This window comes from Littorina saxatilis, linkage group LG2 (genome assembly GCF_037325665.1).
Source record: "Littorina saxatilis isolate snail1 linkage group LG2, US_GU_Lsax_2.0, whole genome shotgun sequence".
NCBI lineage: Eukaryota > Metazoa > Mollusca > Gastropoda > Littorinimorpha > Littorinidae > Littorina > Littorina saxatilis.
The window spans coordinates 12,205,746-12,232,194 of record NC_090246.1 but is presented as its reverse complement, the minus strand read 5'-3'; the positions used below and the strand labels follow the sequence as shown (position 1 = coordinate 12,232,194).

The following is a 26,449-nucleotide window of genomic DNA, read 5'->3' as shown; positions in this document are numbered from 1 at the left end:
GAAATAGTGTGTTGTAATTTGTAGTAAATATGTAAAGCGCGGAGAGCACGGAACTCAGTGGTTTGTGCTTTATAAGCTGCCATTATCATGTGTGTGTTTTTGTTTTTTTAAATTGTCAAGTATTGACTGAAAGTTATGAAGGTGGAGGTGATGTTTGTCTTCTTAGTTATGTGTTTGGGTCTGTCTGCGTCTGAATAGCATTATTCAAAAACGACCAAACTGATTTTTATGAAAATTGATGTAGACATATTTGATGACATTTGCTTGCGGCATTTCTCTCTGAAGTTTGCTCTTTTTTTAATTATGCCAATTTTGTAGTTCAGTGGAATGTGTGTGGATCATTTCAAAGGTGAATTATGGAACACACTGCTGAAGTTGATTTTGTGAATTGTGAGTTGAATATACGCTTGGTTGTACAGGTGTTGAGATTCAGTGCATCGGTCACTTCAAACTGCTCTTTGCTCTCCTGCGTCTGGAGAACTGTGGGCGAATGCAGCAGTTTACACTAGAGGTAAGGGCTTACTTCACAATGCACTGTTGCTCTGGCTGTCTTTCTGCTGACTTTTGTGTGTATACTATCTTGTATTGGCAATGGTAATGGTATGTCATCCAGTGAGGTTAAAGTCAGGGCAATGGTAATGGTATGTCATCCAGTGAGGTTAAAGTCAGGGCAATGGTAATGGTATGTCATCCAGTGAGGTTAAAGTCAGGGCAATGGTAATGGTATGTCATCCAGTGAGGTTAAAGTCAGGGCAATGGTAATGGTATGTCATCCAGTGAGGTTAAAGTCAGGGCAATGGTAATGGTATGTCATCCAGTGAGGTTAAAGTCAGGGCAATGGTAATGGTATGTCATCCAGTGAGGTTAAAGTCAGGGACATTTTGGGCTGGTGGGGAAAGCAAGCTGCCACACAGTTTGGTGCTACCCAATTATTTTTATTTTTTCTGCATGCATGTATTCATGTTTCCAAGCCCTAAGATTTTTGCTGTAAACTTGGGATCTTTATTGTAAGCATGCATGAGAGTCTGCACAAAGTTGACACTGTGAAATAAATCCCTCCCTGAACGTGGGGGTCAAACCCACGCCAATAGCAACAATTAGTTTTAAGCCAGCACCACCTTCCACCTGAGTTATCTCCAAACCCTGCATGTATACCCATGATTTGCTGTTGTGCTTTATTGACCTTTTGACAGGTAGCCTAGTGAATAAGATGTCTGCCTCCCACATTGAAAGGTTGAGTGTTCACATCCCGGCCGTGATATTTTTCTGATCCACCAGGTCAACTTATGCGCAGATCTGCTAGTATTTTAACCCCCTAGATGTGTACATGCAAGTACAAAACCAAGTATTTATTATTCTCTTTTTATTATTCTCTTTATTTATATAGCGCCTTATCCGAAGTCCAAAGCGCTTTTATGCCGTGTGAGATGGAATTTTTTACACAATATATCACGCATTCACATCGACCAGCAAACCTCAAGCCTGTTAGGCGAATGTTCACCTTTCGCGGCCTTTATTCCAAGTCACACGGGTATTTGATGGACATTTTTATCTATGCCTATACAATTTTGCCAGGAAAGACCCTTTTGTCAATCGTGGGATCATTAACGTGCACACCCCAATATAGTGTACACGAAGGGACCTCGGTTTTTCGTCTCATCCGAAAGACTAGCACTTGAACCCACCATCTAGGTTAGGAAAGGGGGGAGAAAATAGCGGCCCGACCCAGGGTCGAACACGCAACCTCTCGATTCCGAGCGCAAGTGCGTTACCACTCGGCCACCCAGTCCCTTGTATGCACGGAAAAGTTTCTGTAATCCATGTCAGAGTACGGTGGTTTATAGGAACAGGAAAATACTCTGCAAGACCCCTGAAAATTGAGTATGGTTGCCTAAATGCCGGGGTAAAAAAACGGTCATACATGTTAAAAACACATTAGATGTGTTGTGACAAATAACAGTGCTATTTCAGATGCGTTTTCCTCTTCACACTCTCACCATGCAGGTGACTGACTGTAGGCTCATTTTGTTTTTAAGTGAATACTAATTTTGTTGTGTGTTTATTGTGTGTGTTTTATTTTTCCTTTACACAAATTATTCCTGAAGTTTTCAAAAGTTAGCCTTTTTAACTTTTGATGTTTTGGTTTTGATATGGTGATGTTTTTTTGTTCCATGTTCATTCTTTCTTGCTATTCATATTCTGCGTTTTCCCTTTTTACATTTAGTCAAGTTTTGACTAAATGTTTTAACATAGAGGGGGGAATCGAGACGAGGGTCGTGGTGTATGTGTGTGTGTGTGTGTGTGTGTTTGTGCGTGTGTGTGTTTGTGCGTGTGTGTGTGTAGAGCGATTCAGAGTAAACTACTGGACCGATCTTTATGAAATTTTACATGAGAGTTCCTGAGTATGATATCCCCAGACGTTTTTTTCATTTTTTCGATAAATGTCTTTTATGATGTGACCGGCACGGTTGGCCTAGTGGTAAGGCGTCCGCCCCGTGATCGGGAGGTTGTGGGTTCGAACCCCGGCCGGGTCATACCTAAGACTTTCAAATTGGCAATCTAGTGGCTGCTCCGCCTGCTGGCGTCTGGCATTATGGGGTTAGTGCTAGGACTGGTTGGTCCGGTGTCAGAATAATGTGACTGGGTGAGACATGAAGCCTGTGCTGCGACTTCTGTCTTGTGTGTGGCGCACGTTATATGTCAAAGCAGCACCGCCCTGATATGGCCCTTTGTGGTCGGCTGGGTGTTAAGCAAACAAACAAACAAACAAACTTTTATGACGTCATATCCGGCTTTTTGTAAAAGTTGAGGCGGCACTGTCACACCCTCAATTTTCAATCAAATTGATTGAAATTTTGGCCAAGCAATCTTCGATGAAGGCCGGACTTCGGTATTGCATTTCAGCATGGAGGCTTACAAATTAATTAATGAGTTTGGTCATTAAAAATCTGAAAATTGTAATTAAAATTAATTTTTTATAAAACGATCCAAAATTACTTTTATTTTATTCTTCATCATGTTCTGATTCCAAAAAACATATAAATATGTTATATTCGGATTAAAAACAAGCTCTGAAAATTAAAAATATAAAAATTATGATTAAAATTAAATTTCCAAAATCGTTTTAAAAACTATTTCATCTTATTCCTTGTCGGTTCCTGATTCCATAAACATATAGATATGATATGTTTGGATTAAAAACACGCTCAGAAAGTTAAAACGAAGAGAGGTACAGTAAAGCGTGCTATGAAGCACAGCGCAACCGCTACCGCGCCAAACAGGCTCATCACTTTCACTGCCTTTTGCACTAGCGGCGGACATTGTTCAGTTTCATTCTGTGAGTTCCACAGCTTGACTAAATGTAGTAATTTCGCCTTACGCGACTTGTTTACTGGTTTGTATAAGTCATCCCTAATATCAAAATATTAAATATTGAAAACCTTTCATGATGAGTATATATATAAGAGTTATGCAGAACTAGTCTTCTGCTACCTCAGAAAATATTAGTAATAATATTCCCTCAGGTTTCAGGACATGGGTTCAGCATAACGCTCTGCTTCATTTGTTTGAGATTTTGAGATTCTTTAATGATTGAGCTGCCCTTTCGAGGTTCACATTTTCACCAACCGCCAGAGAAAAACTTGTACATTTTAACAGTAAAAAACTGTTATCGTTGTTCTTCTGCATGCATGTATTCGTGTTTTCCAAGCCCTGAGACTTTTTCTGTGAGCTTGGGGTCACATGCGTGCATACAGGGATGTTCAGACACATGTAAGGCAACAACAAAAAAATAGTCTGTTTACGGTAACCCGACCGACCCTATTTTTTTCGCGCGACCCTAGACTTTTTTTTGGCATTTGGGGAAAAAAAAAATGTAAAAATATGGTTTTTTGGAGAAAAAAAAGAAAGAAAAAATCCCGACCTACCGACCTATTTTTTTGGCCTATGTTACCGTAAACAGACCTCTTTTTTTTTTGGCCTAAAAGTCTGCACAGTTTTGACTTTTTGGAAATAAATTCTGCAGAGACCTAGGTTCAAACCAACACCGATAGTGACGAACTGGTTATAAAGCCAGCACTCTACCTATTGAGCTATGTCCCTGCCCTTTTGGAAGTTTCTGTTAAATTCTGCTGTCTGTTTTGTGTACAGGTGTTGAACTGTGTCACAGTGAACCAGGAGTGTGTGAAAGACATCGCTGCCGCCGAGGTGCTGGGTTACCTCCTCTTTGCCCTCTACAGCGTCAAACAATGTGAGTTGTCTTTTCCTTTCTTTGCTGCTTGAGTGCTGATAGCAAACTGTTCTTCTTTTTTTTTAATGGGTTGAGTTTGTCTTCTTGCTAACAGTCATCTTTTGTTGTTTTATATATTTTAATTTGGTTTCTTGGGTTACACGCGTTAAATGTTGTACGTTCTGTAGTTTATAGCTCTAAACCGACCTGCTAGTGTATGAATCCCATCAATTTCTCGGGCTCAGAAGCCAGGTATGTGGCACAGACTTATTAATACAGATTGTCTGGTCTGGTTCTGTCTGGATATATACATAATTATATACTCCCAACGTCTTCCTTCTCTTCGAAGTGATGAAATCATCCAGCTTATATGTATACCAGAGACGGGCGCAGTGGTGTGGTAGTAAGACGTCGGCCTCCTAATCGAGAGGTCGTGAGTTCGAATCCCGGTCGCTGCCGCCTGGTGGGTTAAGAGTGGAGATTTTTCCGATCTCCCAGGTCAACTTAAGTGCAGACCTGCTAGTGACTTAACCCCCTTCGTGTGTACACGCAAGCACAAGACCAAGTGCGCACGGAAAAGATCCTGTAATCCATGTCGGAGTTCGGTGGGTTATGGAAACACAAAAATACCCAGCGTGCCTACTCAACGAAAGCGGAGTGAAGCTGACTATGCTCTCAGAGTATAGTTTGGGGAACCCAAATGGGCAAACGAGCTCACACGTAACCAGAACATTCTGGAACGCCGAAGAAGAAGAAGAAGTATACCAGAGATCAAGATGAGCTTTCAAGGTTTTGGTGCACAATGTACTTGGGTAGTCTTAGTTCATGGTTCTTTATTTCTTAGAACTATAATACGATTTGCACAATGAAAATACCCACATTATTATTATTTTCATCACATGAAGATTTGTAGTTGCCATTTAGACCTGGTGCTGAGAGGATTAAGTCGCAGATGCTAATATGTTATTGCTGCTGTTAGAAAGCCTGCTTATTACGTACCTGTCAATTTGCCCCTACTAGTACTAGTTGGGTTAGAGGGCTAGTCTTAGAATGTAGTACTAACTTAGAATTGGGAAATTCTTGCTGAATTTTTTTAGTTTTCTGTGTATGGATGTCACAGTCTGTGTGTTTATGTGAAGTGTTGGTGATGTCTGGATGTCACAGTCTGTGTGTTTATGTGAAGTGTTGGTGATGTCTGGATGTCACAGTCTGTGTGTTTATGTGAAGTGTTGGTGATGTCTGGATGTCACAGTCTGTGTGTTTACGTGAAGTGTTGGTGATGTCTGGATGTCACAGTCTGTGTGTTTATGTGAAGTGTTGGTGATGTCTGGATGTCACAGTCTGTGTGTTTATGTGAAGTGTTGGTGATGTCTGGATGTCACAGTTTGTGTGTTTATGTGAAGTGTTGGTGATGTCTGGATGTCACAGTCTGTGTGTTTATGTGAAGTGTTGGTGATGTCTGGATGTCACAGTCTGTGTGTTTACGTGAAGTATTGGTGATGTCTGGATGTCACAGTCTGTGTGTTTACGTGAAGTGTTGGTGATGTCTGGATGTCACAGTCTGTGTGTTTATGTGAAGTGTTGGTGATGTCTGGATGTCACAGTCTGTGTGTTTATGTGAAGTGTTGGTGATGTCTGGATGTCACAGTCTGTGTGTTTACGTGAAGTGTTGGTGATGTCTGGATGTCACAGTCTGTGTGTTTATGTGAAGTGTTGGTGATGTCTGGATGTCACAGTCTGTGTGTTTACGTGAAGTGTTGGTGATGTCTGGATGTCACAGTTTGTGTGAAGTGTTGGTGATGTCTGGATGTCACAGTCTGTGTGTTTGCGTGAAGTGTTGGTGATTGTCTGGATTTTCTTCTGTGATAGTGTGGTTAACTTTTTTGGTTCAAGTGGTTTCATTTTGATTCATTTTGCTGTGTTCTGAGTTGTTTTCTTGTCTTGTTTTGTCTTGTCTGTATATTAAGTTCTGTTTATTTGGAAGCTTATTTCATTTAATTTTTCTTTTCTTGTATTGACTTTGATTTTGGGGGAAAATCCAGCATACAGCCAAGGTGAGAACTGCTTTCTGAAAGCTTGAAAGGAAAATACTTTTGTGTTTTCCCCTGTATGGGTTTTTCCCTGTATGGGTTTTCCCCTGTATCATTCCCCTGGTTGTCCCGTTTTGTGGTTATAATGCCTTATAGGCCTGGTGTGATTTTGGTGTTTTATTCTTTGCCTTGCCACATGTATTATTGTTTCATGCATAAGGATCAGTATGCATCAGTTGTTTGCATTTTATTGGGCTTGAGCTGTGAATTATAAACAAAGCCTGGTTTCAGTATTTGTGCATTAACCAAGTACTTTGTATTGGGCAAGGCTACATTTTGGAGTGCAAGGGCAGACGGGTGGCTAAATTAACCCAACTAGTTTTAAGGCCTATTGCAGGCAGCGTGAACGTACCCCTTCCAACTCAAAATTCGAGTTTTCATGATTCTGGCCTTCAAGTTACACTGTTCCTCTTTGAAGCTTAAAGAAGCAGTCTTTTAGTGTTGTTAAGCCTCCAGAAATAGCATGAGAATGCATGGAAATGACCGGGGATGGGATTTGTACATGGATCTGCATAAATTGAATTTTCTGTCAATCTAAATGCACATGATAATCTATTTTTGATGTTTAGATTATACACATTTCTCTGCTTCAAGGGGCCTTCGCCCCAAACCCTCTCCCCGGTAAACTGTTTTTATTTTTGCCCCAATCCAAACCCTGAATGAATCCTCTTTGGCTGTCAAAGACAAGGTTGTTTTGCCTGCCGAACGTTCTTTTCTTCAAAGAATGTTTTATTTCTGTTTACATATTCATGAAACTAGATGATTACCCGCTTCGCCGGGTACCGGCTTCGCCGGGAAGAAGTAGAGCCTGGGACCCGGCTCTGCCGGGTGTACGCTGGCGCACGAAGGAAAGGAGATAAACGCGCAAAACACTGGAGACCTTCTAAAAATAGTAACGTGCAGTGACCTTCTAAAAATAGTAACGTAGTAACGGGAATATGGATTGACGCCACACGGAGGAAGGGAGATAATCGCGGCTGAAAACACTGGAGAAGATAAGGAAGAGTTACTGGTAGTGGATCCCGACAACAAAAACAAAAAACAAAAACAAAAATCGGTTCAGCGAAATATCTCATCGATGAGGTTGTGTCCGGGGTGTAGCTGAATACGGTGTCCAAATTTGAAAAAGATCCACCGAGAACTTTGGCCGTGCATCGCGAACAGACAGACAGACAGACAGACACTAGTCGTATATATATGACTAAGTGCCAAAAGGTGCTCACAGAACAGAAGACGACTTTGTTTTACAATAAAAATGTTTCTAAAAACGTGTGTCTGCTGAAAATTGGTGTGTGTGTGGATGAATGTGCGAAGAGATAGTGGACATAATTTCGTGTGTCTGACTTGAACGGTTTTGAAGTTATCTTTGTTTAAAGTCAAAAATAACGCCAAAACCGGCCATCTGAAAACGGACATCGTGATACCTCGTGTTTTGAATATGCCACAGAAAAATAACAAGAAGCACAAATGAATTGCATTTAGTTTGATTGAATGCCTGAAACATCGCTTTACAGACGAGACCAAACGTCAAATCTAAATCTCGAGAGAATTTTTTTTTTTCGATAACCGAATTTTAAGGTGTCGCACGCAAGATGTGTCGTCATCACGGCATACATTTTTCAATCGCAGATATTTACTAAATTTCTTTTTCAAAAATTCTGGAATTGATGTCGACACCTCAGGCGATAACGGTGTATCAAACTGCTGTCTTTCAAGTAATCCAGCAAAGACTGCAGAACTTTTGAACAGCATTTTTGAAAACAATTTGAAAATTTCGTCATATCTTGCGTGCGACAAAATGTTCGGTAATTAACGGTTATTTTCTTTTAAAAACAAAATTTACATGTACAAAGATCTACTTCATCTACGGAACCACGTGACACATTCTGTGTTCAAAATTTGTGAAGAAATCACGAACCACGAATGCGCTATCAAGTGTTGAAATTATGTCGTCAACATCTTTTCAGATCTTGCGTGCGACACCATCTTGCGTTCAACATAAAATGTCACTACCTTATCGAGTTTAATGGGTAAAACTAACTATTTGTTGTCGTAGTTTAATCTTCTTAATTAAAAGCGTAATAAAACCGAACTTCCAAGATGAATTTTAATTGAGATTAGCGAAAGAGTGGGCACGCAAGTCGACCTTAAAGTAAAAGAATGATAACACGAGCGTTTGTCATGTTGTCTTGCGTGCAACACATTGTCCAAAAAGGAAAATGTATATTTTTCTCAGACGTTTTTTAAGTTGAAACCTTGAAACTTCACACACATTTGGGGTTTAATCGACCCCATGCATGGTAAAAGTCTTGTTGGCCCTTGTCAGATTTCAAGGTCACGGCTGGGTCACATGTGGTTCAGAAAACGGATGAAACATATTTTTTCATAGATTTTTGAAGCTAGAACCTTCAAACTTCAAACAACGCTTTTTCTTAATGATTGTTCAACATGGAGAATTCAAGGTTGATCCTTGAGAAATGTGAAGGTCATAGCAGGGTCTCGTGTGGGTAAAAATGAGATTGTTCGGACACTGCATGTAGCATGGAACGACAAAACATAAGTCATGTCATATTTCAGATATCAGTACATTTACAAATGGACAACACCAGCAAACATGAACCAAGTCTGGTCGACCTTAGTCAAATGTCAAGGTCAAAGTGGCGTTATGGTTTGGGTAAAAAAAAAAGGAAATTGTATTGAACTTCAATTTATATAAAACCAAAGTCTGGTTGATCTGTTTTAAGATTTAAGGTCAAATCTGTTATTTAAGGTCAAATCAAATAGAAATTTGTTGATGCTTAAATCTTTGAAACTTCCAACAGGTTTGAGGTTTGACAACTTCTGGACTTTGAAATCTGGTATGGTTGATCCTGGTAATATTAATTGGTCAAAACATCAAGATCAACAATTATAAAATAAGCACTTTCACCAATGTCAAGTGAGCAATAGCAGCAAACGTGAGTCTTATAAAGATTATCACTTTTTGTGTGACCTCAACTTGACCCCTCTGAATGCTCTCAATCATGGAAATTGACCACACTTTGATTATAACCAAACAACATCAAAACTTTGGAATGTGTGAAGTTTCAAAGGTGTTGCTTAAAAGGCGTTCGTGAAAATGACAATTGTATGTGTCTGACTTCAATGCGACCCCGCTGCGACCTTGACGTTTGATTTTATCAACCAGACTTTCATCATGTGTGAATGACTTCAAACACTATAAAACTAGTTGAAGAAATTGACAATTTTTCAAAGTTTAAGCCAGATGGCACTGCTGTGACCTTGAAATTTGACAAACATTAACCAGGCGGTCACCTTTTTTAGAAAATATCCTTAAAGGATCTTTAACCTTACTGTGACCTTGGAATTTGATGAGGTTTAATTTAACTTGCGTAGTGTGCCAAGTTTCAAGGCCCTAGCTTCAAAAACATATGAGAAAACCTCATTGAAAAATGTATATGTTTGACCTCAACGCGACCCTGCTGTGACCTTGACTTTTTCAACCAGACTTTAATCGTGTGTGAACATTATACACTAGAACTGTGTGTATTTTCAAAGATCGTGCTATAAACGCGCTGAATAAATGGAAAATATTCCACATTTGGACCAGATGTGACCCCGCTGTGACCTTGAACTTTGACAAAGATTAACCAGCAGGTCACTTTTAATGAGGTTTTATAAAAATGCTGAAAGTATGTGAAGTATGTAAAGTCTAACTGATCTAGTATTAAAACATGTAAGACGTGACAACGACAATTTTCCAGTTTGCAAAGGAAATTTAACCTCGCTGTGACCTTGAAATTCAATGTTGTTTAATGTGATGTGCACCATACCTGGAGGTCATTATACTTTGGTTGTGTGCCAAGTTTCAAAGCCCTAGCTTTAAAAACGTGCGAGATAACCTCAATGCTATGACTCAGTGCCGTTTTGAATGATATAACGAACAAAATTATCGTTATTTGTAAAATCATTTGGGTAAATTTATCTTTTCTTTTCGTAATTGGATTCCAGCATCTGTTGTCTTAACAAAAATCACAATATCAGTCGTGTTTGTCAACTTTTATTTTTTAGCCCCTTTGTCCGCTTTTCGTGCGCACCTTTTGGCACTTAGTCATATATAGATGTACATTTATAAGCATGAAAACAACAAGCCTACAGCTTATAGTGGTGTCTTACGAGTTTATGAGTTACAATCGGGAATTATATGCAAATGGCACACAGGTTACAACATACTATGCAAACATTGTCAATCAATTGTTTTCTTTCTGTTATATATTTTCATTTATTTATGTTTAGTTTTTGCCTGTTTGACTGATGAGGTTAAATTTGCCTGTGTGAACTATAGAGAGAATGAAGTGAGACTTGGGCCACAGTGTGTTTTTGAAGAGCATGCACTGGATGCACTGTATGAAATTTAACCCACAACTGTGTGCTTTGCCTAACTGCACTGTGTGGATTTAACACTGATATATAGCTATATCGATGGGAATATTTGTGTGTGTTATCAAAAGATTTTTGCAGAGGGGCATGATTGGGTGGGCTCACATCGTGGAATTCTGTGTTTTTACAGATACCTCACTGTGTGTGTGTGTGTGTGTGTGTGCATGAATGCATGTGTTTGTGTATGTGTCTGTGTGTGTCAATCTATCTTTCTGTCTGTTTATCTCTCTATCAGTCTGTCTCTCTCTGTTTTTTTCCTGTGTTTTTTTCATAAGACAAATGTTAATTTCTGAAAGCACACAAGAAGTGTTGTACTTTGTATCGGTGGTGGGACTCATCTGCCTTGTTAACTGTATGTAAGACCTGTAATGGACTGGGTGGCCGAGTGGTAACGCACTTGCGCTCGGAAGCGAGAGGTTGTGAGTTCGACCCTGGATCAGGGCGTTAGCAATTTTCTCCCCCCTTTCCTAACCTAGGTGGTGGGTTCAAGTGCTAGTCTTTCGGATGAGACGAAAAACCGAGGTCCCTTCGTTGTACACAACATTGGGGTGTGCACGTTAAAGATCCCACGATTGACAAAAGGGTCTTTCCTGGCAAAATTGTATAGGCATAGATAAAAAAAGGTCCACCAATATACCCGTGTGACTTGGAATAATAGGCCGTGAAAAGTAGGATATGCGCCGAAATGGCTGCGATCTGCTGGTCGATGTGAATGCGTGATGTATTGTGTAAAAAATTCCATCTCACACGGCATAAATAGATCCCTGTGCCTTGAGTCCGAGTCTGGAGATACGCGCGCGATATAAGACTTGATATAACATAATGTGTGCAGGTACACTCCCTCTTTTGTACTGTCTTGCACTCCCTTCTCCACCCCACTGACCCCCACCCCCACCTCCCCCATCCCCACCCCAGTGTGACCTTAACCTGTATACATTATGGCCTCCAAAGGAATACTTTAACTTGTAGTATGTGGACAACGTTTTGCCATTTGAATTTGAATTTTTTTTTTTAAATCATCACTGGTTTATGAGTTTAGGTTCCAAACTGGGCAGTTCCAATAAAACAATCAAAATTAGGTATGATGTGGATGTGTTATGTATGCTTGCACTTTTTTTTTTAACCCCATAGCATTTATTCTAATGTGTACGTTTTCTTTGTTGTTGTCTTTATTATATAAAAAAAAAGGGGGGGGGGGTGGGGGATTCAGGGGCGGGGGAGATTTGTTAGGTTGGACATTTTACTACAGTTACTGAATAATTATAAGCATCACATTTTTTCTGGTACTTGAATAACAGAGAGATTTGTGTGAATGTGTGTGTGTACGTGAGTGCTTGCATGTTTGGATGAGTGTGTTTCTCTGTGTCGACGCACAGCGTGTGTTAATTTCTTGCTTGAGGTCTTCGTGCTGGGTTCGTTTTCTGTTTTTAACTTTTTTGCCATCACGTTAACAATATACATCCTTACCTCACTCAGATCATCACTTTGTTTAGTAGTAAAACTCCCAGTAATGCCGTGTTGTTTCAAGATGCCGTGTGTTTTACAGGTCAGCTGCTGACGCTAGAGACACTGTTCGCCCTCATGTCCAACACCAAGGTGGTCAAAGAGGCGCTCGTCAAAGGTTGGTCAACTTTCAATGGACCGTGTTTTTATGCCACTTGTTTATAATTTGCCTGACTCAGATGTGATAGACTTCTAGACTTCAAAACAAAGAGAAAACAAAACACAACAGTTTTGGTAAATTCTTCATCAAAATTTGTCAGCTTTCAAAATGTTGAAACACATACAAGGGTTTCGGCCAGCCCAAGTCTTGTTAGTCTCGGTGATATATTTAAAGACCAAGTGTGTTCAGTTTTAATCTTAAAGGTCGACTGTGAAATTGAATAAGATGAGTTTCTGTCGTAGGAGTGCTTATCAGAAATGTTTGGTTTATAATATGACATTGTGGTAACACCTGTGAGGTTTATAATATGACATTGTGGTAACATCCCGCAGTGGAGCACTGCGGTTATGAAATTAAAGGCCCCTCCTGTTTTTGGAACCGCAGGAGCTTTCTAGTTTGCTGTTAGGTAGATTTTTGGTTCCTCTTTCCTGTCATGCTCTCTTTTTCTTCATGAATTCTTTTCTTTTTTCTGCCTTCTTGCTCATTCACCTGTATTTTTTCCAAAAATCTCTTCTCTTGCCGCTTGTCTCGCGATTCATGTATAGTTTAATCTGTTAGTGTTCTGATGTAAGTCCAGCAGTAGATAGGTTAAGCCTATTTTAACATACTGGAAACTGGTAATCTTCCAGTAGGTATTAATTTAGTTTTACTAAAGCCTGCTGGGACACAAGTAATGGGTTAGTGCATTTGTAAACAGGAATCGCTTGACAAGTGGCCCCCTTCATCCCCCCCTTCCTCCCCCCCTTCCTCGTCCTGATATGGCTCTGCGTAGTCGGCTGGACGTTAAGCAACAAATAAACAAATAAACAAATTGTGGTAACACCTGTGAGGTTTATAATATATGACATTGTGGTAACACCTGTGAGGTTTATAATATATGACATTGTGGTAACACCTGTGAGGTTTATAATATATGACATTGTAGTAACACCTGTGAGGTTTATAATATATGACATTGTGGTAACCTGTGAGGTTTATAATATGACATTGTGGTAACACCTGTGAGGTTTATAATATGACATTGTGGTAACACCTGTGAGGTTTATAATATGAAATTGTGGTAACACCTGTGAGGTTTATAATATGACATTGTGGTAACACCTGTGAGGTTTATAATATGACATTGTGGTAACACCTGTGAAGTACTCGGTGACAGTTGCAGTGAGTCAGTAAGGGACGTATGATGGTGACTTCTTTTTTTTCATATCTTTTTTTTTTTTTACATGAATGTGTTCTTGTTTGATTGTCTGTATGGACCTGAATCGTTCTAATTTTTATTTCTGTCAAAATATTAATACTTGAGAAGGTGTTCTAAAGGATAATACTACTTCTCTGCAAATGTGCTTTTTATGCCAGTGACCAGAAATCCCTTTAGGCCAAAACAAACATTTTATCACCTTTAACAATACACTCTGTCACCTTCCCACCTTGTTATTCCAGGTGCACTAATCTACCTGTTAGACCTACTTTGCAAATGTGCGTTTTTGAACAAAAATCCCTTCATATCAAAACAGACATTTTTGCACCTTTACACTCCCGTCACCTAATCCCACCTTGTTATTCCAGGTGCGCTAATCTACCTGTTAGACCTGTTCTGCAACGCCACCAACCCGGCCGTGCGGGAGAAGACGGCGGAGCTCTTGGCGAAGATGCTGAGCGACAAACTGGTGGGGCCCAAGGTTCGAATCATCCTCACCAAATTCCTGCCCAGTATATTCATGGACGCCATGCGAGACTCAGCGGAGGCCAGCGTACACATGTTTGAGGGTACGTTTTATTGTTTGCTGATTTGCTTTGTTAAGTTATTTGTGACTGTTATGGCTCAAAGAGATTTTGACGCATGCAATGTACCACAGGGGTAAGTTTGAGGAAAATTTTAAAAAATTCTCTCTGAGAGTTTTCTTTTCTTGTTTAGTTAAGTTATTTAGTGTGACTGTGTTGCTTCACAGAGATTGTGTCACATGCATGTACCAGGGGTAAGTTTAAGGGAAATAAATCAAGCATCACTCACCCAGAGTTTTCTTTTCTTGTTTTGTTAAGTTATTTAGTGTGACTGTGTTGCTTCACAGAGATTGTGTCACATGCATGTACCAGGGGTAAGTTTAAGGGAAATAAATCAAACATCACTCACCCAGAGTTTTCTTTTCACAACAGAAGAATTATGCTAAACTTTGTGGTTACAGGTTCTCATGAGAATCCAGAACTGATCTGGAATGACGAGGCCAGGGAAAAAGTCTGTGACACAGTCAAAAAGCTGCGACAAAAGTAAGAAAACACACTCTCCTGTTCACTTCTGGATATGGCAAATTTTGTTTCCTTTTGTGTTATGTCATTTCTTTTTTTCTCCACATGAATATGAATTCTTTGTAATTCAAATATGTATGCTTCCATGTAAGCTGTCACATTCCCAACAAAACTGAATGATTTTAGTTTTCTTTAAGTTATTTTCAAGCAGAAGAATTTTTTTTGGACTTAGTCCGCACCAAAAGCAATGGCAATAGATATAAGGAGTTTGGAACATTTTGTACCTGATGACTAAAATCTGTAACGGATAAACGGCTAACCTTCCACATCAAGAATGAAAAAAAGGAAGGTACATTTTTGGAGTGCTTAATTCAGGACAAAACGTATTTTTAATTATATGAATAAAAGAGTGTAGAACATTCCATGACAGTAACTTGAAATTAAAGTTAAAAAAAAAAAACCCACCTTGAAACTTGAAATAAAAAAATGTAAAAAAAATAAAAATAAAAAGAATTCTCTGCACTTACAACTGTACCCACGGAATACGCGCGATATAAGCCTCATATTGATTGATTGAAATAACCCTTGTTCATTTCACAGTCACTTCCAGCTGCAGCGAGAGAGCACCGAGGCCAAGTGGTCGTTCAGGGAGGACTTTGAGGTGGTGTACACCAACGTGCAGGGAGAGCTGGTGATCGGCGGCGTCTTCCTCAGACTCTTCATCACCAACCCTGGCTGGGTGCTGCGCCGACCCAAAGAGTTCCTTACAGAGCTGCTGGAAAAATGGTCCCAGCTCACCAGCATCACCAACCCCGATGTGAGTGCATAGGATGTTGTATTCATAACATTGACAAATGTATTTTAAAAGGAATTTAAATTGATGTTGATATTTTAAAATAATAAAGTCAGAGTTGTTTTGGTTCCGCAATGATATAGACACATGCATACAATCATAATCTGTGAATTTCTATTTTTGAGTTATGAAATCCTTATCTTTTCACCGGAATAAGCTTATGTGTATGTTGAAACATAGTATGTGTTTCTTACTTTTCATGGGGTTTCCTTAAATAATTGTTTTGCCTTGCCTTGCCTTGCCAGAGATTAACATTTTGAAATTGTAAATGAGTCCTTGTTTTGAACAGTTAGCAGATCATTCTTTTTGTGTTTTGGGGGAGGTCATCTCCATGTCGATTGGCTTTTATACTCGGATTTCAGCTCAGGAGATGAAGCTGGTAGTCTTCTGAAGACAGGTCCGTGCACCTTCTCTTGGAGGGTCGTCAGCCTGGGCCAAGTCTCACTCCTCAGGGGCTGGAGGCTCTTGCAATCCTTTGGGATGTGGGCTGTATCTTGTGTCTGCCTCTCCACAGGAGCACATTGGGGGGGAGGGGGGGGGGGGGGGGGTAATTAGAACTTGTGTAATGGACTGTAAAATGGTCGCCTACATTTTGATTGACTTACGTCACTTTGCATTGCAATGTGCAGGGAGAGACCCTGGAGACGGTGACAAAAGGGTTGGTGTGCCTGTGTTGTAACTGACAAACACTTTGTACTACAATGTGCAGGGAGAGACGTTAGAGACGGTGACGACAGCCTTGGTGTGCCTGTGCTCCTCCCAGCAGTCTCTACTGGACTACCTCCCCCAGCTGGGATACATCAATAAGGTGTTCAGTGTCATGTCCGCCCAGAACAACGCCATCCCCAAGGCCGCCATTCAGCTGGCACACCAGTTTGCTTCCAACGAGGTATCAACTTGTTTTTAAAATTGTTGTGTTGTTCTTGTTTGTTTTCTTGTCGAGAGAAATTCCGCAGTTATCCCTGGGGAAGTATGTAGCAACAGTGTTGTGCTATCTGCTAGATGCTGGCCAAGATCTTTTGAGAAAATTTACATCCTGTATATTTTTGTGCATTTCAGCAATGTGTGCGGAGCCTGTCTACGTTTGACTGCATCGGGCCGCTGAAGATGGGCATGAAGGCACGGCGAGACATGATCGCTCTGGCCGCCGAGATGCTGGCCAAGATCTTTGACAAGGGGGAGGAGGACCTTGTGCAACAGGTAAGATTGAATCAAGATGTGGGCTTGCATGATACCAAGGATGAGGGTGATACTGAAAGGAGATCTTCATGGACATAAGATTTTGAACTTGGATAGTTTTGAGACGAGCATTTGGCTTTGGCTTTGCCTTTGCCGTTAGGGTCGGTGTAACTTGCAGCTCTTTGTATCAGTCTGCCTTGAAGATGAGGAGGAAAGTGGGATAGATGGCCAGAATAGCGCGCTGCACTTTACTGGGATGAGGGTGCAGTGTGTTCTGTCTAGAACTGAGGTGGTCAGCCGCGACGGTGCCTGAGCTAAACATTGGCGGGTACTGCTCACAGCCCGGCACACGGCACTCACTGTAAACATCCCTCTCTCTCGCCACCATCCATCCTACTCTTTGTCTCATAACTATTTAAGTGTTTCAGTTTTTCTGTTCCTGTACACTTTAGGAGTCAGTTGTGATTATGAAAGTGTATGCACGACTTACATGTGACACCAGTGAAGTTGACGTCTTCTTTCATAGGGTTGGCAAAGGGTCTGAAGGGTGGCCCAGAGAATGTCTATGCAGCTAATGCTGTCACATGAACTCCACAGTTTAATTTACAGTGATGCCTATAAGTTAAGGCTCTTCCACTGAGAGAGCACCTTCCAGTAACACACCTTCTGTTGTCCTTTGCACTAATAATTTAACCAAAGTATCTGTGGCCTGTAAGGAAGTACAGCTGCAATGCAGGGGTGTTTGGGGATGAAGGGACACCTTTTTAATGGTTTAATTTGTGTCCTTTCAATGCTGGTACCACTAATAATGTTTGCCTTTATTATGTCACTGCTAAACTGTGTTCATGTGTTGCATAGTGGAATCTTTACTTTGTGCGTTGTCACAGGCCCTGAAGTCAGAGCTGCTTCCCTTCTTGCTACGACTGCTGGAGGGCGGCCTAGAGGCTGTGGACAATCCCGCCGCAACCAAGGCTCAGATCGTCAAGGCTCTCAAAGCCATGCAGCGCAGCTTACAGTATGGAGAACAGGTATGAGTAATCCTCAACACACATTGTCAAAGTTTTGAATGTTGCTGGTCAAACAGCAATTGTGGTAAATTGGTGTGGTCAGCAAGATACACATTGGCAAATGTTCAGAGACATTGTAGAATTTGTATTTTTCTGGGAAGAGAATCAAAGGTGAAGTTAATACTATTTGCGCTGGTGGTAAAATGTCCCTTGTTGATATAGTGCCAACGTTAGGAAGTAAACATTTACTTGTGGGATTGCGGTTGAATAGTTTTGGAAGCCCCTTGAGTTGAACACATTTGAATTTTTTTTTAAATAAAAAGAGTGGGTGGCCAGGTTGGTAGAACACTGGACTTGTGATCTTATGGTCGCAGGTTCGAATCCGGGCTGGGACGGACACGAGTCAACTTTTTGTGCAGACTCAGAGATAGTACAATAAAGTAATGAAAATGAAAAAATGAAGAAGAAAAATGTAGTGGTGGTTTTAATTGTGTTTCTTGGCTTGTCATCCACATTGCATGTGTCTGGGCTATGATGAGAGGATCTGTACTTTGCTACACAGGTGACAGAGATCCTGGACAAGTCTCCAGTGTGGAAGGAGTACCGAGACCAGCGTCACGACCTCTTCATCACAGACACAAACATCGCTGGCTATCTCACTGGTCAGTACTCTTTTATAGCACGCAGTATTACAGGTGTCAGGCATAAGGCTCTGTACTCAATGTCAGTACTCTTCACAGCACACTTTTGTACAAATGTCAGGTCTCAGGCTCTGTAAATATTGTCAGTACTCTTCACAGCACACTTTTGTACAAATGTCAGGCCTCAGGCTCTGTAAATATTGTCAGTACTCTTCACAGCACACTTTTGTACAGATTTGTGGCAATGTTTCTCTCATTATTTGTCCTTTGTACAGCACGTCATCATCACTTTTGAAGCATGAGATACTGTAATTATTGGCACAGTTTTGTATTGTTTCAGAAGATAGAAAAGTGTGAAAAGAATACATAGCTGTTTGTTGATTAAAAGGGACAAGAAAATGGTCGGTCCTCTCACTTTCTCCCCTTAATTAATGATAAGCACTGTCACCTGTTGTACGGTTTTATTTTCTGCTCATAGTCTTTGTCTTTCTCGTTTGTGTTACAGATAGTTGTATACCCTGTATAAACCATTCCACCTTTACTGATACATGTACCGGGGGTAATGCATGCTATCCTTTCTTGTTGCTGAAAAGGAGAATTCCTAACAGTACAGTCAGAGACTTTGAAAAGAGCTTGCAGCAAACATTAATGGTCATGCAGTTGGAAGTTAATACATGGACTCAGGTTTTATTAATGGTTTGTCAAGAGACAGTCATTGTCAGTGAACCACTCAACAAGAGTGTACAATCTGGAGCGATTGAGGCTGAAAGACAGGAATTCTCATTTTTATATTTAGTCAAGTTTTGACTAAATATTTTAACATCGAGGGGGAATCGAAACGAGGGTCGTGGTGTATGTGCGTGCGTGTGTGCGTGCGTGTGTGTGTGTGTGTGTGTGTGTGTGTGTGTGTGTGTGTGTGTGTGTGTGTGTGTGTGTGTGTGTGTGTGGAGCGATTCAGACTAAACTACTGGACCGATCTTTATGAAATTTGACATGCGAGTTCCTGGGTATGATATCCCCGAACGTTTTTTTCCTTTTTTTTTATAAATGTCTTTGATGACGTCATATCCGGCTTTTCGTGAAAGTTGAGGCGGCACTGTCACGCTCTCATTTTTTAACCAAATTGGTTGAAATTTTGGTCAAGTAGTCTTCGACGAAGCCCGGACTTCGGTATTGCATTTCAGCTTGGTGGCTTAAAAATTAATTAATGACTTTGGTCATTAAAAATCTGAAAATTGTAAAAAAAATTATTTTTTTCTAAAACGATCCAAATTTACGTTCATCTTATTCTCCATCATTTGCTGATTCCAAAAACATATAAATATTCGGATTAAAAAAAAGCTCTGAAAATTAAAAATATAAAAATCATTATCAAAATTAAATTTTTGAAATCAATTTAAAAACACTTTCATCTTATTCCTTGTCGGTTCCTGATTCCAAAAACATATAGATATGATATGTTTGGATTAAAAACACGCTCAGAAAGTTAAAACAAAGAGAGGTACAGAAAAGCGTGCTATCCTTCTCAGCGCAAGTACTACCCCGCTCTTCCTGTCAATTTCACTGCCTTTGCCGTGCGCGGTGGACTGACGATGCTACGAGTATACGGTCTTGCTGCGTTGCATTGCGTTCAGTTTCATTCTGTGAGTTCGACAGCTACTTGACTAAATGTTGTATTTTCGCCTTACGCGACTTGTTAGTACCTCTGCTAGATCATCAAGAATGTAACAGTTGATTTGCATCGGATGTTGTGATGAAAGGAATAAAGTGAAGCTGTTGTTCTTTCTGTCCCTGCCCTATCGTTGTAGAGTATTCATCCAACTCAGGTAACGTGGCATGCCGCCAGTTTTGCATGATGTTTTGATGTGCTTGCGTAAAGCACAGTTTTTGAAAACGTTTTACCTCATTTGTTATTTCTAACTCACATCATGGTTTTTCTGATCACAAGGAACAATTTCATTTCCAGTAGGTCGTGAAAAAACAAAATCATCTCAAATTTGAAGTTTTAAACTTTAAGGGGTTTTGCCTTAATAGTAAGTTCTAGGGATGCAAAAGAAGTTTGCAGCAAGCGGGGGTGGGGGGGGGGGGGGGGGGGGGGATCACTGTTTCAGAGTTTTCTTCCAAGTAAAAAAAATCCTGTAATATTTTCTTATTTGAGTTCAAGGGGGGGGTGGGGGGGGGGGGGGATCACTGTTTCAGAGTTTTCTTCCGACGGGCGCTGTGGTGTGGTGGTAAGACGTCGGCCTCTTAATCGGAAGGTCGAGGGTTCGAATCCCGGCCGCGGCCGCCTGGTGGGTTCAGTGTGGAGATTTTTCCGATCTTCCAGGTCAACTTATGTGCAGACCTGCTAGTGGCTTATCCCCCTTCGTGTGTACACGCAAGCACAAGACCAAGTGCGCACGGAAAAGATCCTGTAATCCATGTCAGAGTTCGGTGGGTTATAGAAACACGAAAATACCCAGCATGCTTCCTCCGAAAGCGGCGTATGGCTGCCTAAATGGCGGGGTAAAAACGGTCATACACGTAAAATTCCACTCGTGCAAAAACACGAGTCTACGTGGGAGTCTAAGCCCATGAACGAAGAAGAAGAAGAAGAAGAGTTTTCTTCCAAGTAAAAAAAATCCTGTAATATTTTCTTATTTGAGTTCAAGGGGGGGGGGGGGGGGGGGATCACTGTTTCAGAGTTTTCTTCTAAGTAAAAAAAATCCTGTAATATTTTCTTATTTGAGTTCAAGGGTAATCAGTGGATTTGCTGTCCTTAACAAATGTCTCCAATATGTTCAAGGGAAAGACAGTTATCCTATTTTCAGTTTCTGCAATGTGGAACCCTATTAACGATCGCTTTGTTGTCTGTGAGGTTGTCACCATCTGAATTTCAATTTTTGCATTGCAGCAAATCAAGTGTTTATTGTTGTGACAGCACAGACCTGAAACATCTTTTTTTTTGGCCACTTTTTATTCATGTTTATTTTGTAACATTTTCCCATTTGATACTTTTAGTTAATTCACTTGTGCTCTTTTTTTTCTTGTTATTTTGCGGTTGTTGTTTCCAAGCTCATTTTGGCAATTTTTGCATTTCCCCTTTTCCTGAACTAACCCAGGTTTTACAGTACAGCATAGCTAAGAGTACGGATTAATTGTAATATTCTGTACCTGCTTTTAATAAATATATAATACTGGAATATACTTTCAGTCATGCAACGATATGTGTGTGTCTGAACAAGCGGAAGTTAAAATGCAAATTTAAAGTGCTTTTGCTAATTTATGTTGACTAAAATTGTGAATTATTGATCAAAGGTTTGGCTTCTTCTGGTAACATTATATTGGTGGCTGCTTTTGAACTTAAGTTTTTATGTTCCTGTATTCTGGGGTGAAAGTCATTCCTTATCGACTGTTGCTGCCCGAATTAAAGACTCATTAAATTACATATTCTTACTCCGAATCACATAAAGCATTTGACTACGTCTGAGATGCTAGGTACTGAAAAAACGCTACCCATCAAAAAACAAACAAAGGGAAGCGACCCCTACCAAAAAGCTTGAATAGCTATGGTAACAGCCAGGTTCCCTGGGAGTTACCTCCCATATAGCTACTTCCTCTCTGTCACCACGTGACCGCTCATACTGACTTCAGCGTCTTGCAGAGAGGTTGTGTTGGAAATTTTGTGCGCTTTCTGTGGCTGCCTTTGGTGGAGTTGTTCACTTGCCGGCCACGTAACCCATCGTTCTCCTGTCAGGGCTTCGTTTGGTGAGCCCGTTCTGTTTTTTCTGTGGTTTTTGTTCGTTTTCGCCTGCTGTTGCTGATATTTTGTCCCTTGGACTCTGTGTGTCAGTAACACGTGCGTGTGGCCATTTTGCTTCTGTCAGCTTGGCTGACTTGCTGTCTGTGGCGTTTAACCTGTGCTTGTTCACTGTTTTGTTGCAAGTTTGGTTTGTTTCTGCGTGTTAGTTACTGCTTGCGGTTCGTGTTTACGTTCATTTTCAGTAACTTTCCTTGTGAAATTTTTTGCTTATTTACGTTTTCGTTGTTCGTCAGCATGGCTGATCCAGACAAACGTAAGGGTAAATCCGATTTGAAGGGCAAAGTGAAACCTAAATCTTCTAGCACCAAGCCTTTGGTGGTCGTGTCGGATGAAGCACGCAATACCATTTTGACGGTGCCCATTTCACCTCCTGGTCCTAGTACTGTTTCTCGTCCTAGTACTTCTGCCGTTACTCCGCCGCCGCCCTCTGCGGCTCCGGAGCAAGGGGCTATCGTTGCCTCCTTTTTGAGTTCGTTACTCCCAGAGATACGTTCCATGGTTCAGACTGAAATGCAACGAGCGTCTCCTTCCGCTAGCGCTTTCCTTCCTGCGGAGATGGGGGGGGGTGCGTTCCCTCGCTTCCGTGGTGGTTACCTCGGCTTCCGGTCTGCATGCTCAGGCTGCTTCCGCCTCTACCACAGGCGTCTCAAGTAAGTCGGACCGGTCTGGCAGCCCTTGTGAGGCGTTCGGACATTCCCTCACGGGAAACGGTTCATTGGCTCGGGGTCACTCCCTGCTCTCTACTGGCAACAGTACTCCGTATGGTGAATCTGTCGCTCAGCTTCGGTGTCTGCCCTCACTAGCCCGCACCCAGTGCCGCAGTGACGGGTTTGACCGAGAACTGGCCTCCGGGCTTTACGGCTCTCAGCCGCAGTTCTCGCATTCGTCGTTTCCGCCCCCGGCGGTTTCGACGTCTGCACTTCCGGCTTCGGCCGGACACGCTGTCTCTCATCCTAGCACGTCCGCTTGGCTGCAGGAGAGGGATCAACGGCGTGAGGTTTTTGCGCTTCCGGCGCTTCAACCAGGCAGGCTGTCACTTCCCCCGGACGGGGTCGCGACTTCCTCCCACGTACATCCGGTGGCTTCGGATGGGTTTCCGTCTTACCCTATGCACTTTAGTCAGGGTTCAAGTCGGGATCACTTCCAGGATTACGGGTTTCCGGTTTCCGGTCATCCCGCGTATCCTGCCGCCAGCGTTCTGGATGACTACGGTCATGGCACTTCCTGTGACCACTCTGATGTGCAATCAGTGGCCAGTGAAGAGCCTCCTTCGGGAATGTCGTCAAGGCTGCGTGTCATTCTGGACACAGCAGCTGAGGTGACTTCACGTTATTTCCCGGAGGGCACGGCTGCGGCGGTGGCTCCCACTTCGGGGGTACCCTCGGCGATGTCGGATTTCCTACCTGCTAAGGAGGCTAATCCTTCCTTCCGCTTCGCGGAGTCGCCCGCCATAGCCTACCATCTGTCGCAAGTCTGGGCGTCGGCGCCTAGGCGGACAGGTGGTGTGCCTTCGGACCCTGTTCCGTTTCTGGCGCCTTTCGGCACAGTTCCGGAACAATCTCAGCCTTGGCTGGCGACGATGGCACAGACTTCTACTTTCGTGCCATTGCCTCAGCGGAAGCTCGCGCTTCCTCGGCATAGCCGGAACCTCGTTGCGTCTTACGCACTTCCGCGTTCCGTCTTGCCGGTGACGCCGGACTTGACAGCACTTCTGGCCAAGCCAGTCAAGGGCGACTCAGTCATTCCGGTGAAAGATAGCACTCTCCTCTCCTTGGAGGAAGTCGGACGTCAGCTGTTGGAATTGGCTTCAATTTCCGACACGCTGATTCGGGCTCTCTCTAGGTCTTTGACGGACGACTTAGTCCCGTTTACGCTCAGCGAAGAGCAGAACGCGGACGACGTCTCCTCCCTCCTCACAGCGTTGGCTAAGGTAAACGAGGAACAGACTCGTCTGTCCTCTTTACAGTACGCACACGCAGTCTTGGCGAGGAGGGAGTTGTTTCTTGCCAACTCTCAGTTTGCAGAGCAGGTTACCAGAGACACTCTCAGAGTGTCTCCGGTTGTGGAGGGCTCCTTGTTCAGCCAAATGGCGCTTGTCGCTCGGCAACAGGAGATTCAGTCCAACAAGGATTCTCAATTCCTGGACATGACTCTACAGGGCATGAAGCAAGCTAAGCCTTCCCAGCAAGGGAAGTCTCAGCCGGCCTCTCATCCCAAACCTGCTCAGAAGAGACCTGCACAGCAGAGCTCTAGAGGCGGCAAGAAACGGATGGCGTCGGGAAGGGGACGAGGCGGCTCGAGTAGCAAGCCTCACCCCCAATGAAGCGCTCCCGATCTCACCACCCTCCCGCCCTCCACTCTGGTGATGGCGGGAGGCCCCTCCCGGGCACTTTCCCATTGGATGGTATCAGTAGACAGCCAATGGATAGTGGGAGTTGTGAGATCGGGCTTCCGTCTCTTATGGCGGGAGGAGAAGGCACCTCTTTCCCGACATCCGCCGCTCTTCAGACCCCCCTCCTCGCAGGAAGCAAGATCCGTCCTTCAGGCGGAGATTGTCTCCCTGGTGCAGAAGGGCGCGGTCGAGAGGGTCCTGGACCAAAGCTCACTGGGGTTTTACGGCCGGCTTTTCGCCGTCCCCAAAGCTTCAGGGGCGTGGCGCCCCGTCTTGGACTTATCTCTCCTCAACACTTTTTTGAGAGAGATCAAGTTCAAGATGGAGACGCCGGCCACGGTCAGGGACTCTCTGCGCCCAGGAGATTGGGCGACCTCCATAGACCTGACGGATGCATATTTCCACATTCTCATGCATCCGGCCGACCGGAAATGGCTTCGTTTCCGGTGGGGAGATCAGGTCTTCCAGTTCCGCGCGCTCCCTTTCGGGCTGTCTCTCGCACCATGGATCTTTACCATGGTGGTGAGACAGTTTTGCGCTCTGGCGAGGTCGCAGGGGGTTCGTCTGCGGGTCTATCTGGACGATTGGCTCGTTCTGAATCAATCCCAGATAGGCTGCTCGCAGCATACCCAATCGGTTCTTCGAGAGGCTCACTTGTTGGGTTTCTCGATCAACCGATCAAAGTCGGAGCTGATCCCGTCTCAAACGTTCACCTACCTCGGGATGTCGTTCGACACGGTTGCCTGGACTGTCCAGCCCTCCCAGCGTCGGGTGGACAAACTCCAGGCTCAGATCCGCTCCACTTTGCCTCTCCTGCAGGCGCCCCTCCGGTCTCTCGCCTCCATCTTGGGGCAGATGGAGTCCATGGCTCTGTTGGTTCCTCTGGGCAGGGTCCACAAACGGCCTTTTCAGGCAGCGCTGAAGCCGTTTGTGGACTCTCCTCAGGTGGACTGGAACGCCCTCGTCCCCCTCCAGGGATGGTTCCAGTCCGCGACCCTTCCGTGGCTGGACACGGAATGGATCAGCAAGGGAGTTCCGATCGCCCTACCTCCCCCAGACTTGGATCTGTTTACAGATGCTTCTCTGCGGGGATGGGGGGCACACACGGACCTACACACGGTGTCAGGTCTGTGGTCGGAGGAACAGAGCCAGTGGCATATCAACTTGCTAGAGCTGGAAGCAGTAGCTCTAGCTCTAGTCGAGTTTCTGCCCTCCCTGCAGGCCAAGCATGTTCGTCTGTTTACAGACAACACGACTGTGGCCGCCTATATCAACAAGCAGGGAGGCTCGCGGTCCCCGTCTCTCTCGGACAGGACCTGCGAGATCCTGAAGTGGTGTGCTCTTCACCACATCACGATCTCAGCCAGGTACCTTCCAGGGAGGCTGAACACTCTGGCGGACGAGCTCAGTCGCTCCGGCAGAGTGCTTCAGTCAGAGTGGACCATCACTCACGGGGCACTGCTGCGCCTTTGGGCTCAGGTCCAAAAGCCTCTCGTGGACCTCTTTGCCACAAGGTTCTCGAAGAGGCTTCCGGTGTTTGTCTCGCCATTCCCGGATCCTCAGGCTTGGCGAGTAAACGCTCTGGACATTCCCTGGACGGGCCTGGAGGCGTACGCCTTTCCGCCTTTCCCATTACTCAGCCGAGTAATTCGAAAGGCGGAGCTGGAGGGGCCGACTCTTCTTCTGCTGGTCGCCCCTCTGTGGCCGTCGCAGGTCTGGTTCCCGGACCTGCTCCGGCTCGCCCACGGGCCTCCCATTCCTCTCGCCCTTATGCGAGGGGAACTCGTGCAGCCCCGAACAGGCATTCCACACGAGGAGCCCAGTCTTCTGAAGCTTCACGTGTGGAGGTTGTTCGGGACTCACTGAGGCGCTCGGGAGCGTCATCCTTGACGCTGGATCTGGTGGACCGC

General features: G+C 43.3%; 1 protein-coding gene across 4 annotated transcripts in view; it reads left to right on the top strand.

Moving 5' to 3' along the window:
• The window catches only part of LOC138958207 (dnaJ homolog subfamily C member 13-like), a 90,869-nt gene that overhangs the window by 61,438 nt on the left and 2,982 nt on the right, over positions 1-26,449 (top strand). The window contains exons 45-56 of one of the 4 annotated variants that reach the window (XM_070329299.1): positions 420-511; positions 4,150-4,249; positions 6,271-6,282; positions 12,305-12,379; positions 13,988-14,188; positions 14,605-14,686; positions 15,266-15,482; positions 16,228-16,407; positions 16,578-16,718; positions 17,585-17,725; positions 18,267-18,366; positions 20,154-20,171. In XM_070329299.1, the coding sequence (XP_070185400.1) occupies positions 420-511; positions 4,150-4,249; positions 6,271-6,282; positions 12,305-12,379; positions 13,988-14,188; positions 14,605-14,686; positions 15,266-15,482; positions 16,228-16,407; positions 16,578-16,718; positions 17,585-17,725; positions 18,267-18,366; positions 20,154-20,171 (1,359 nt within the window). The remainder of the gene's footprint in view (positions 1-419; positions 512-4,149; positions 4,250-6,270; positions 6,283-12,304; positions 12,380-13,987; positions 14,189-14,604; positions 14,687-15,265; positions 15,483-16,227; positions 16,408-16,577; positions 16,719-17,584; positions 17,726-18,266; positions 18,367-20,153; positions 20,172-26,449) is intronic. The other 3 variants (XM_070329300.1, XM_070329301.1, XM_070329302.1) reach the window with 3 other exon arrangements.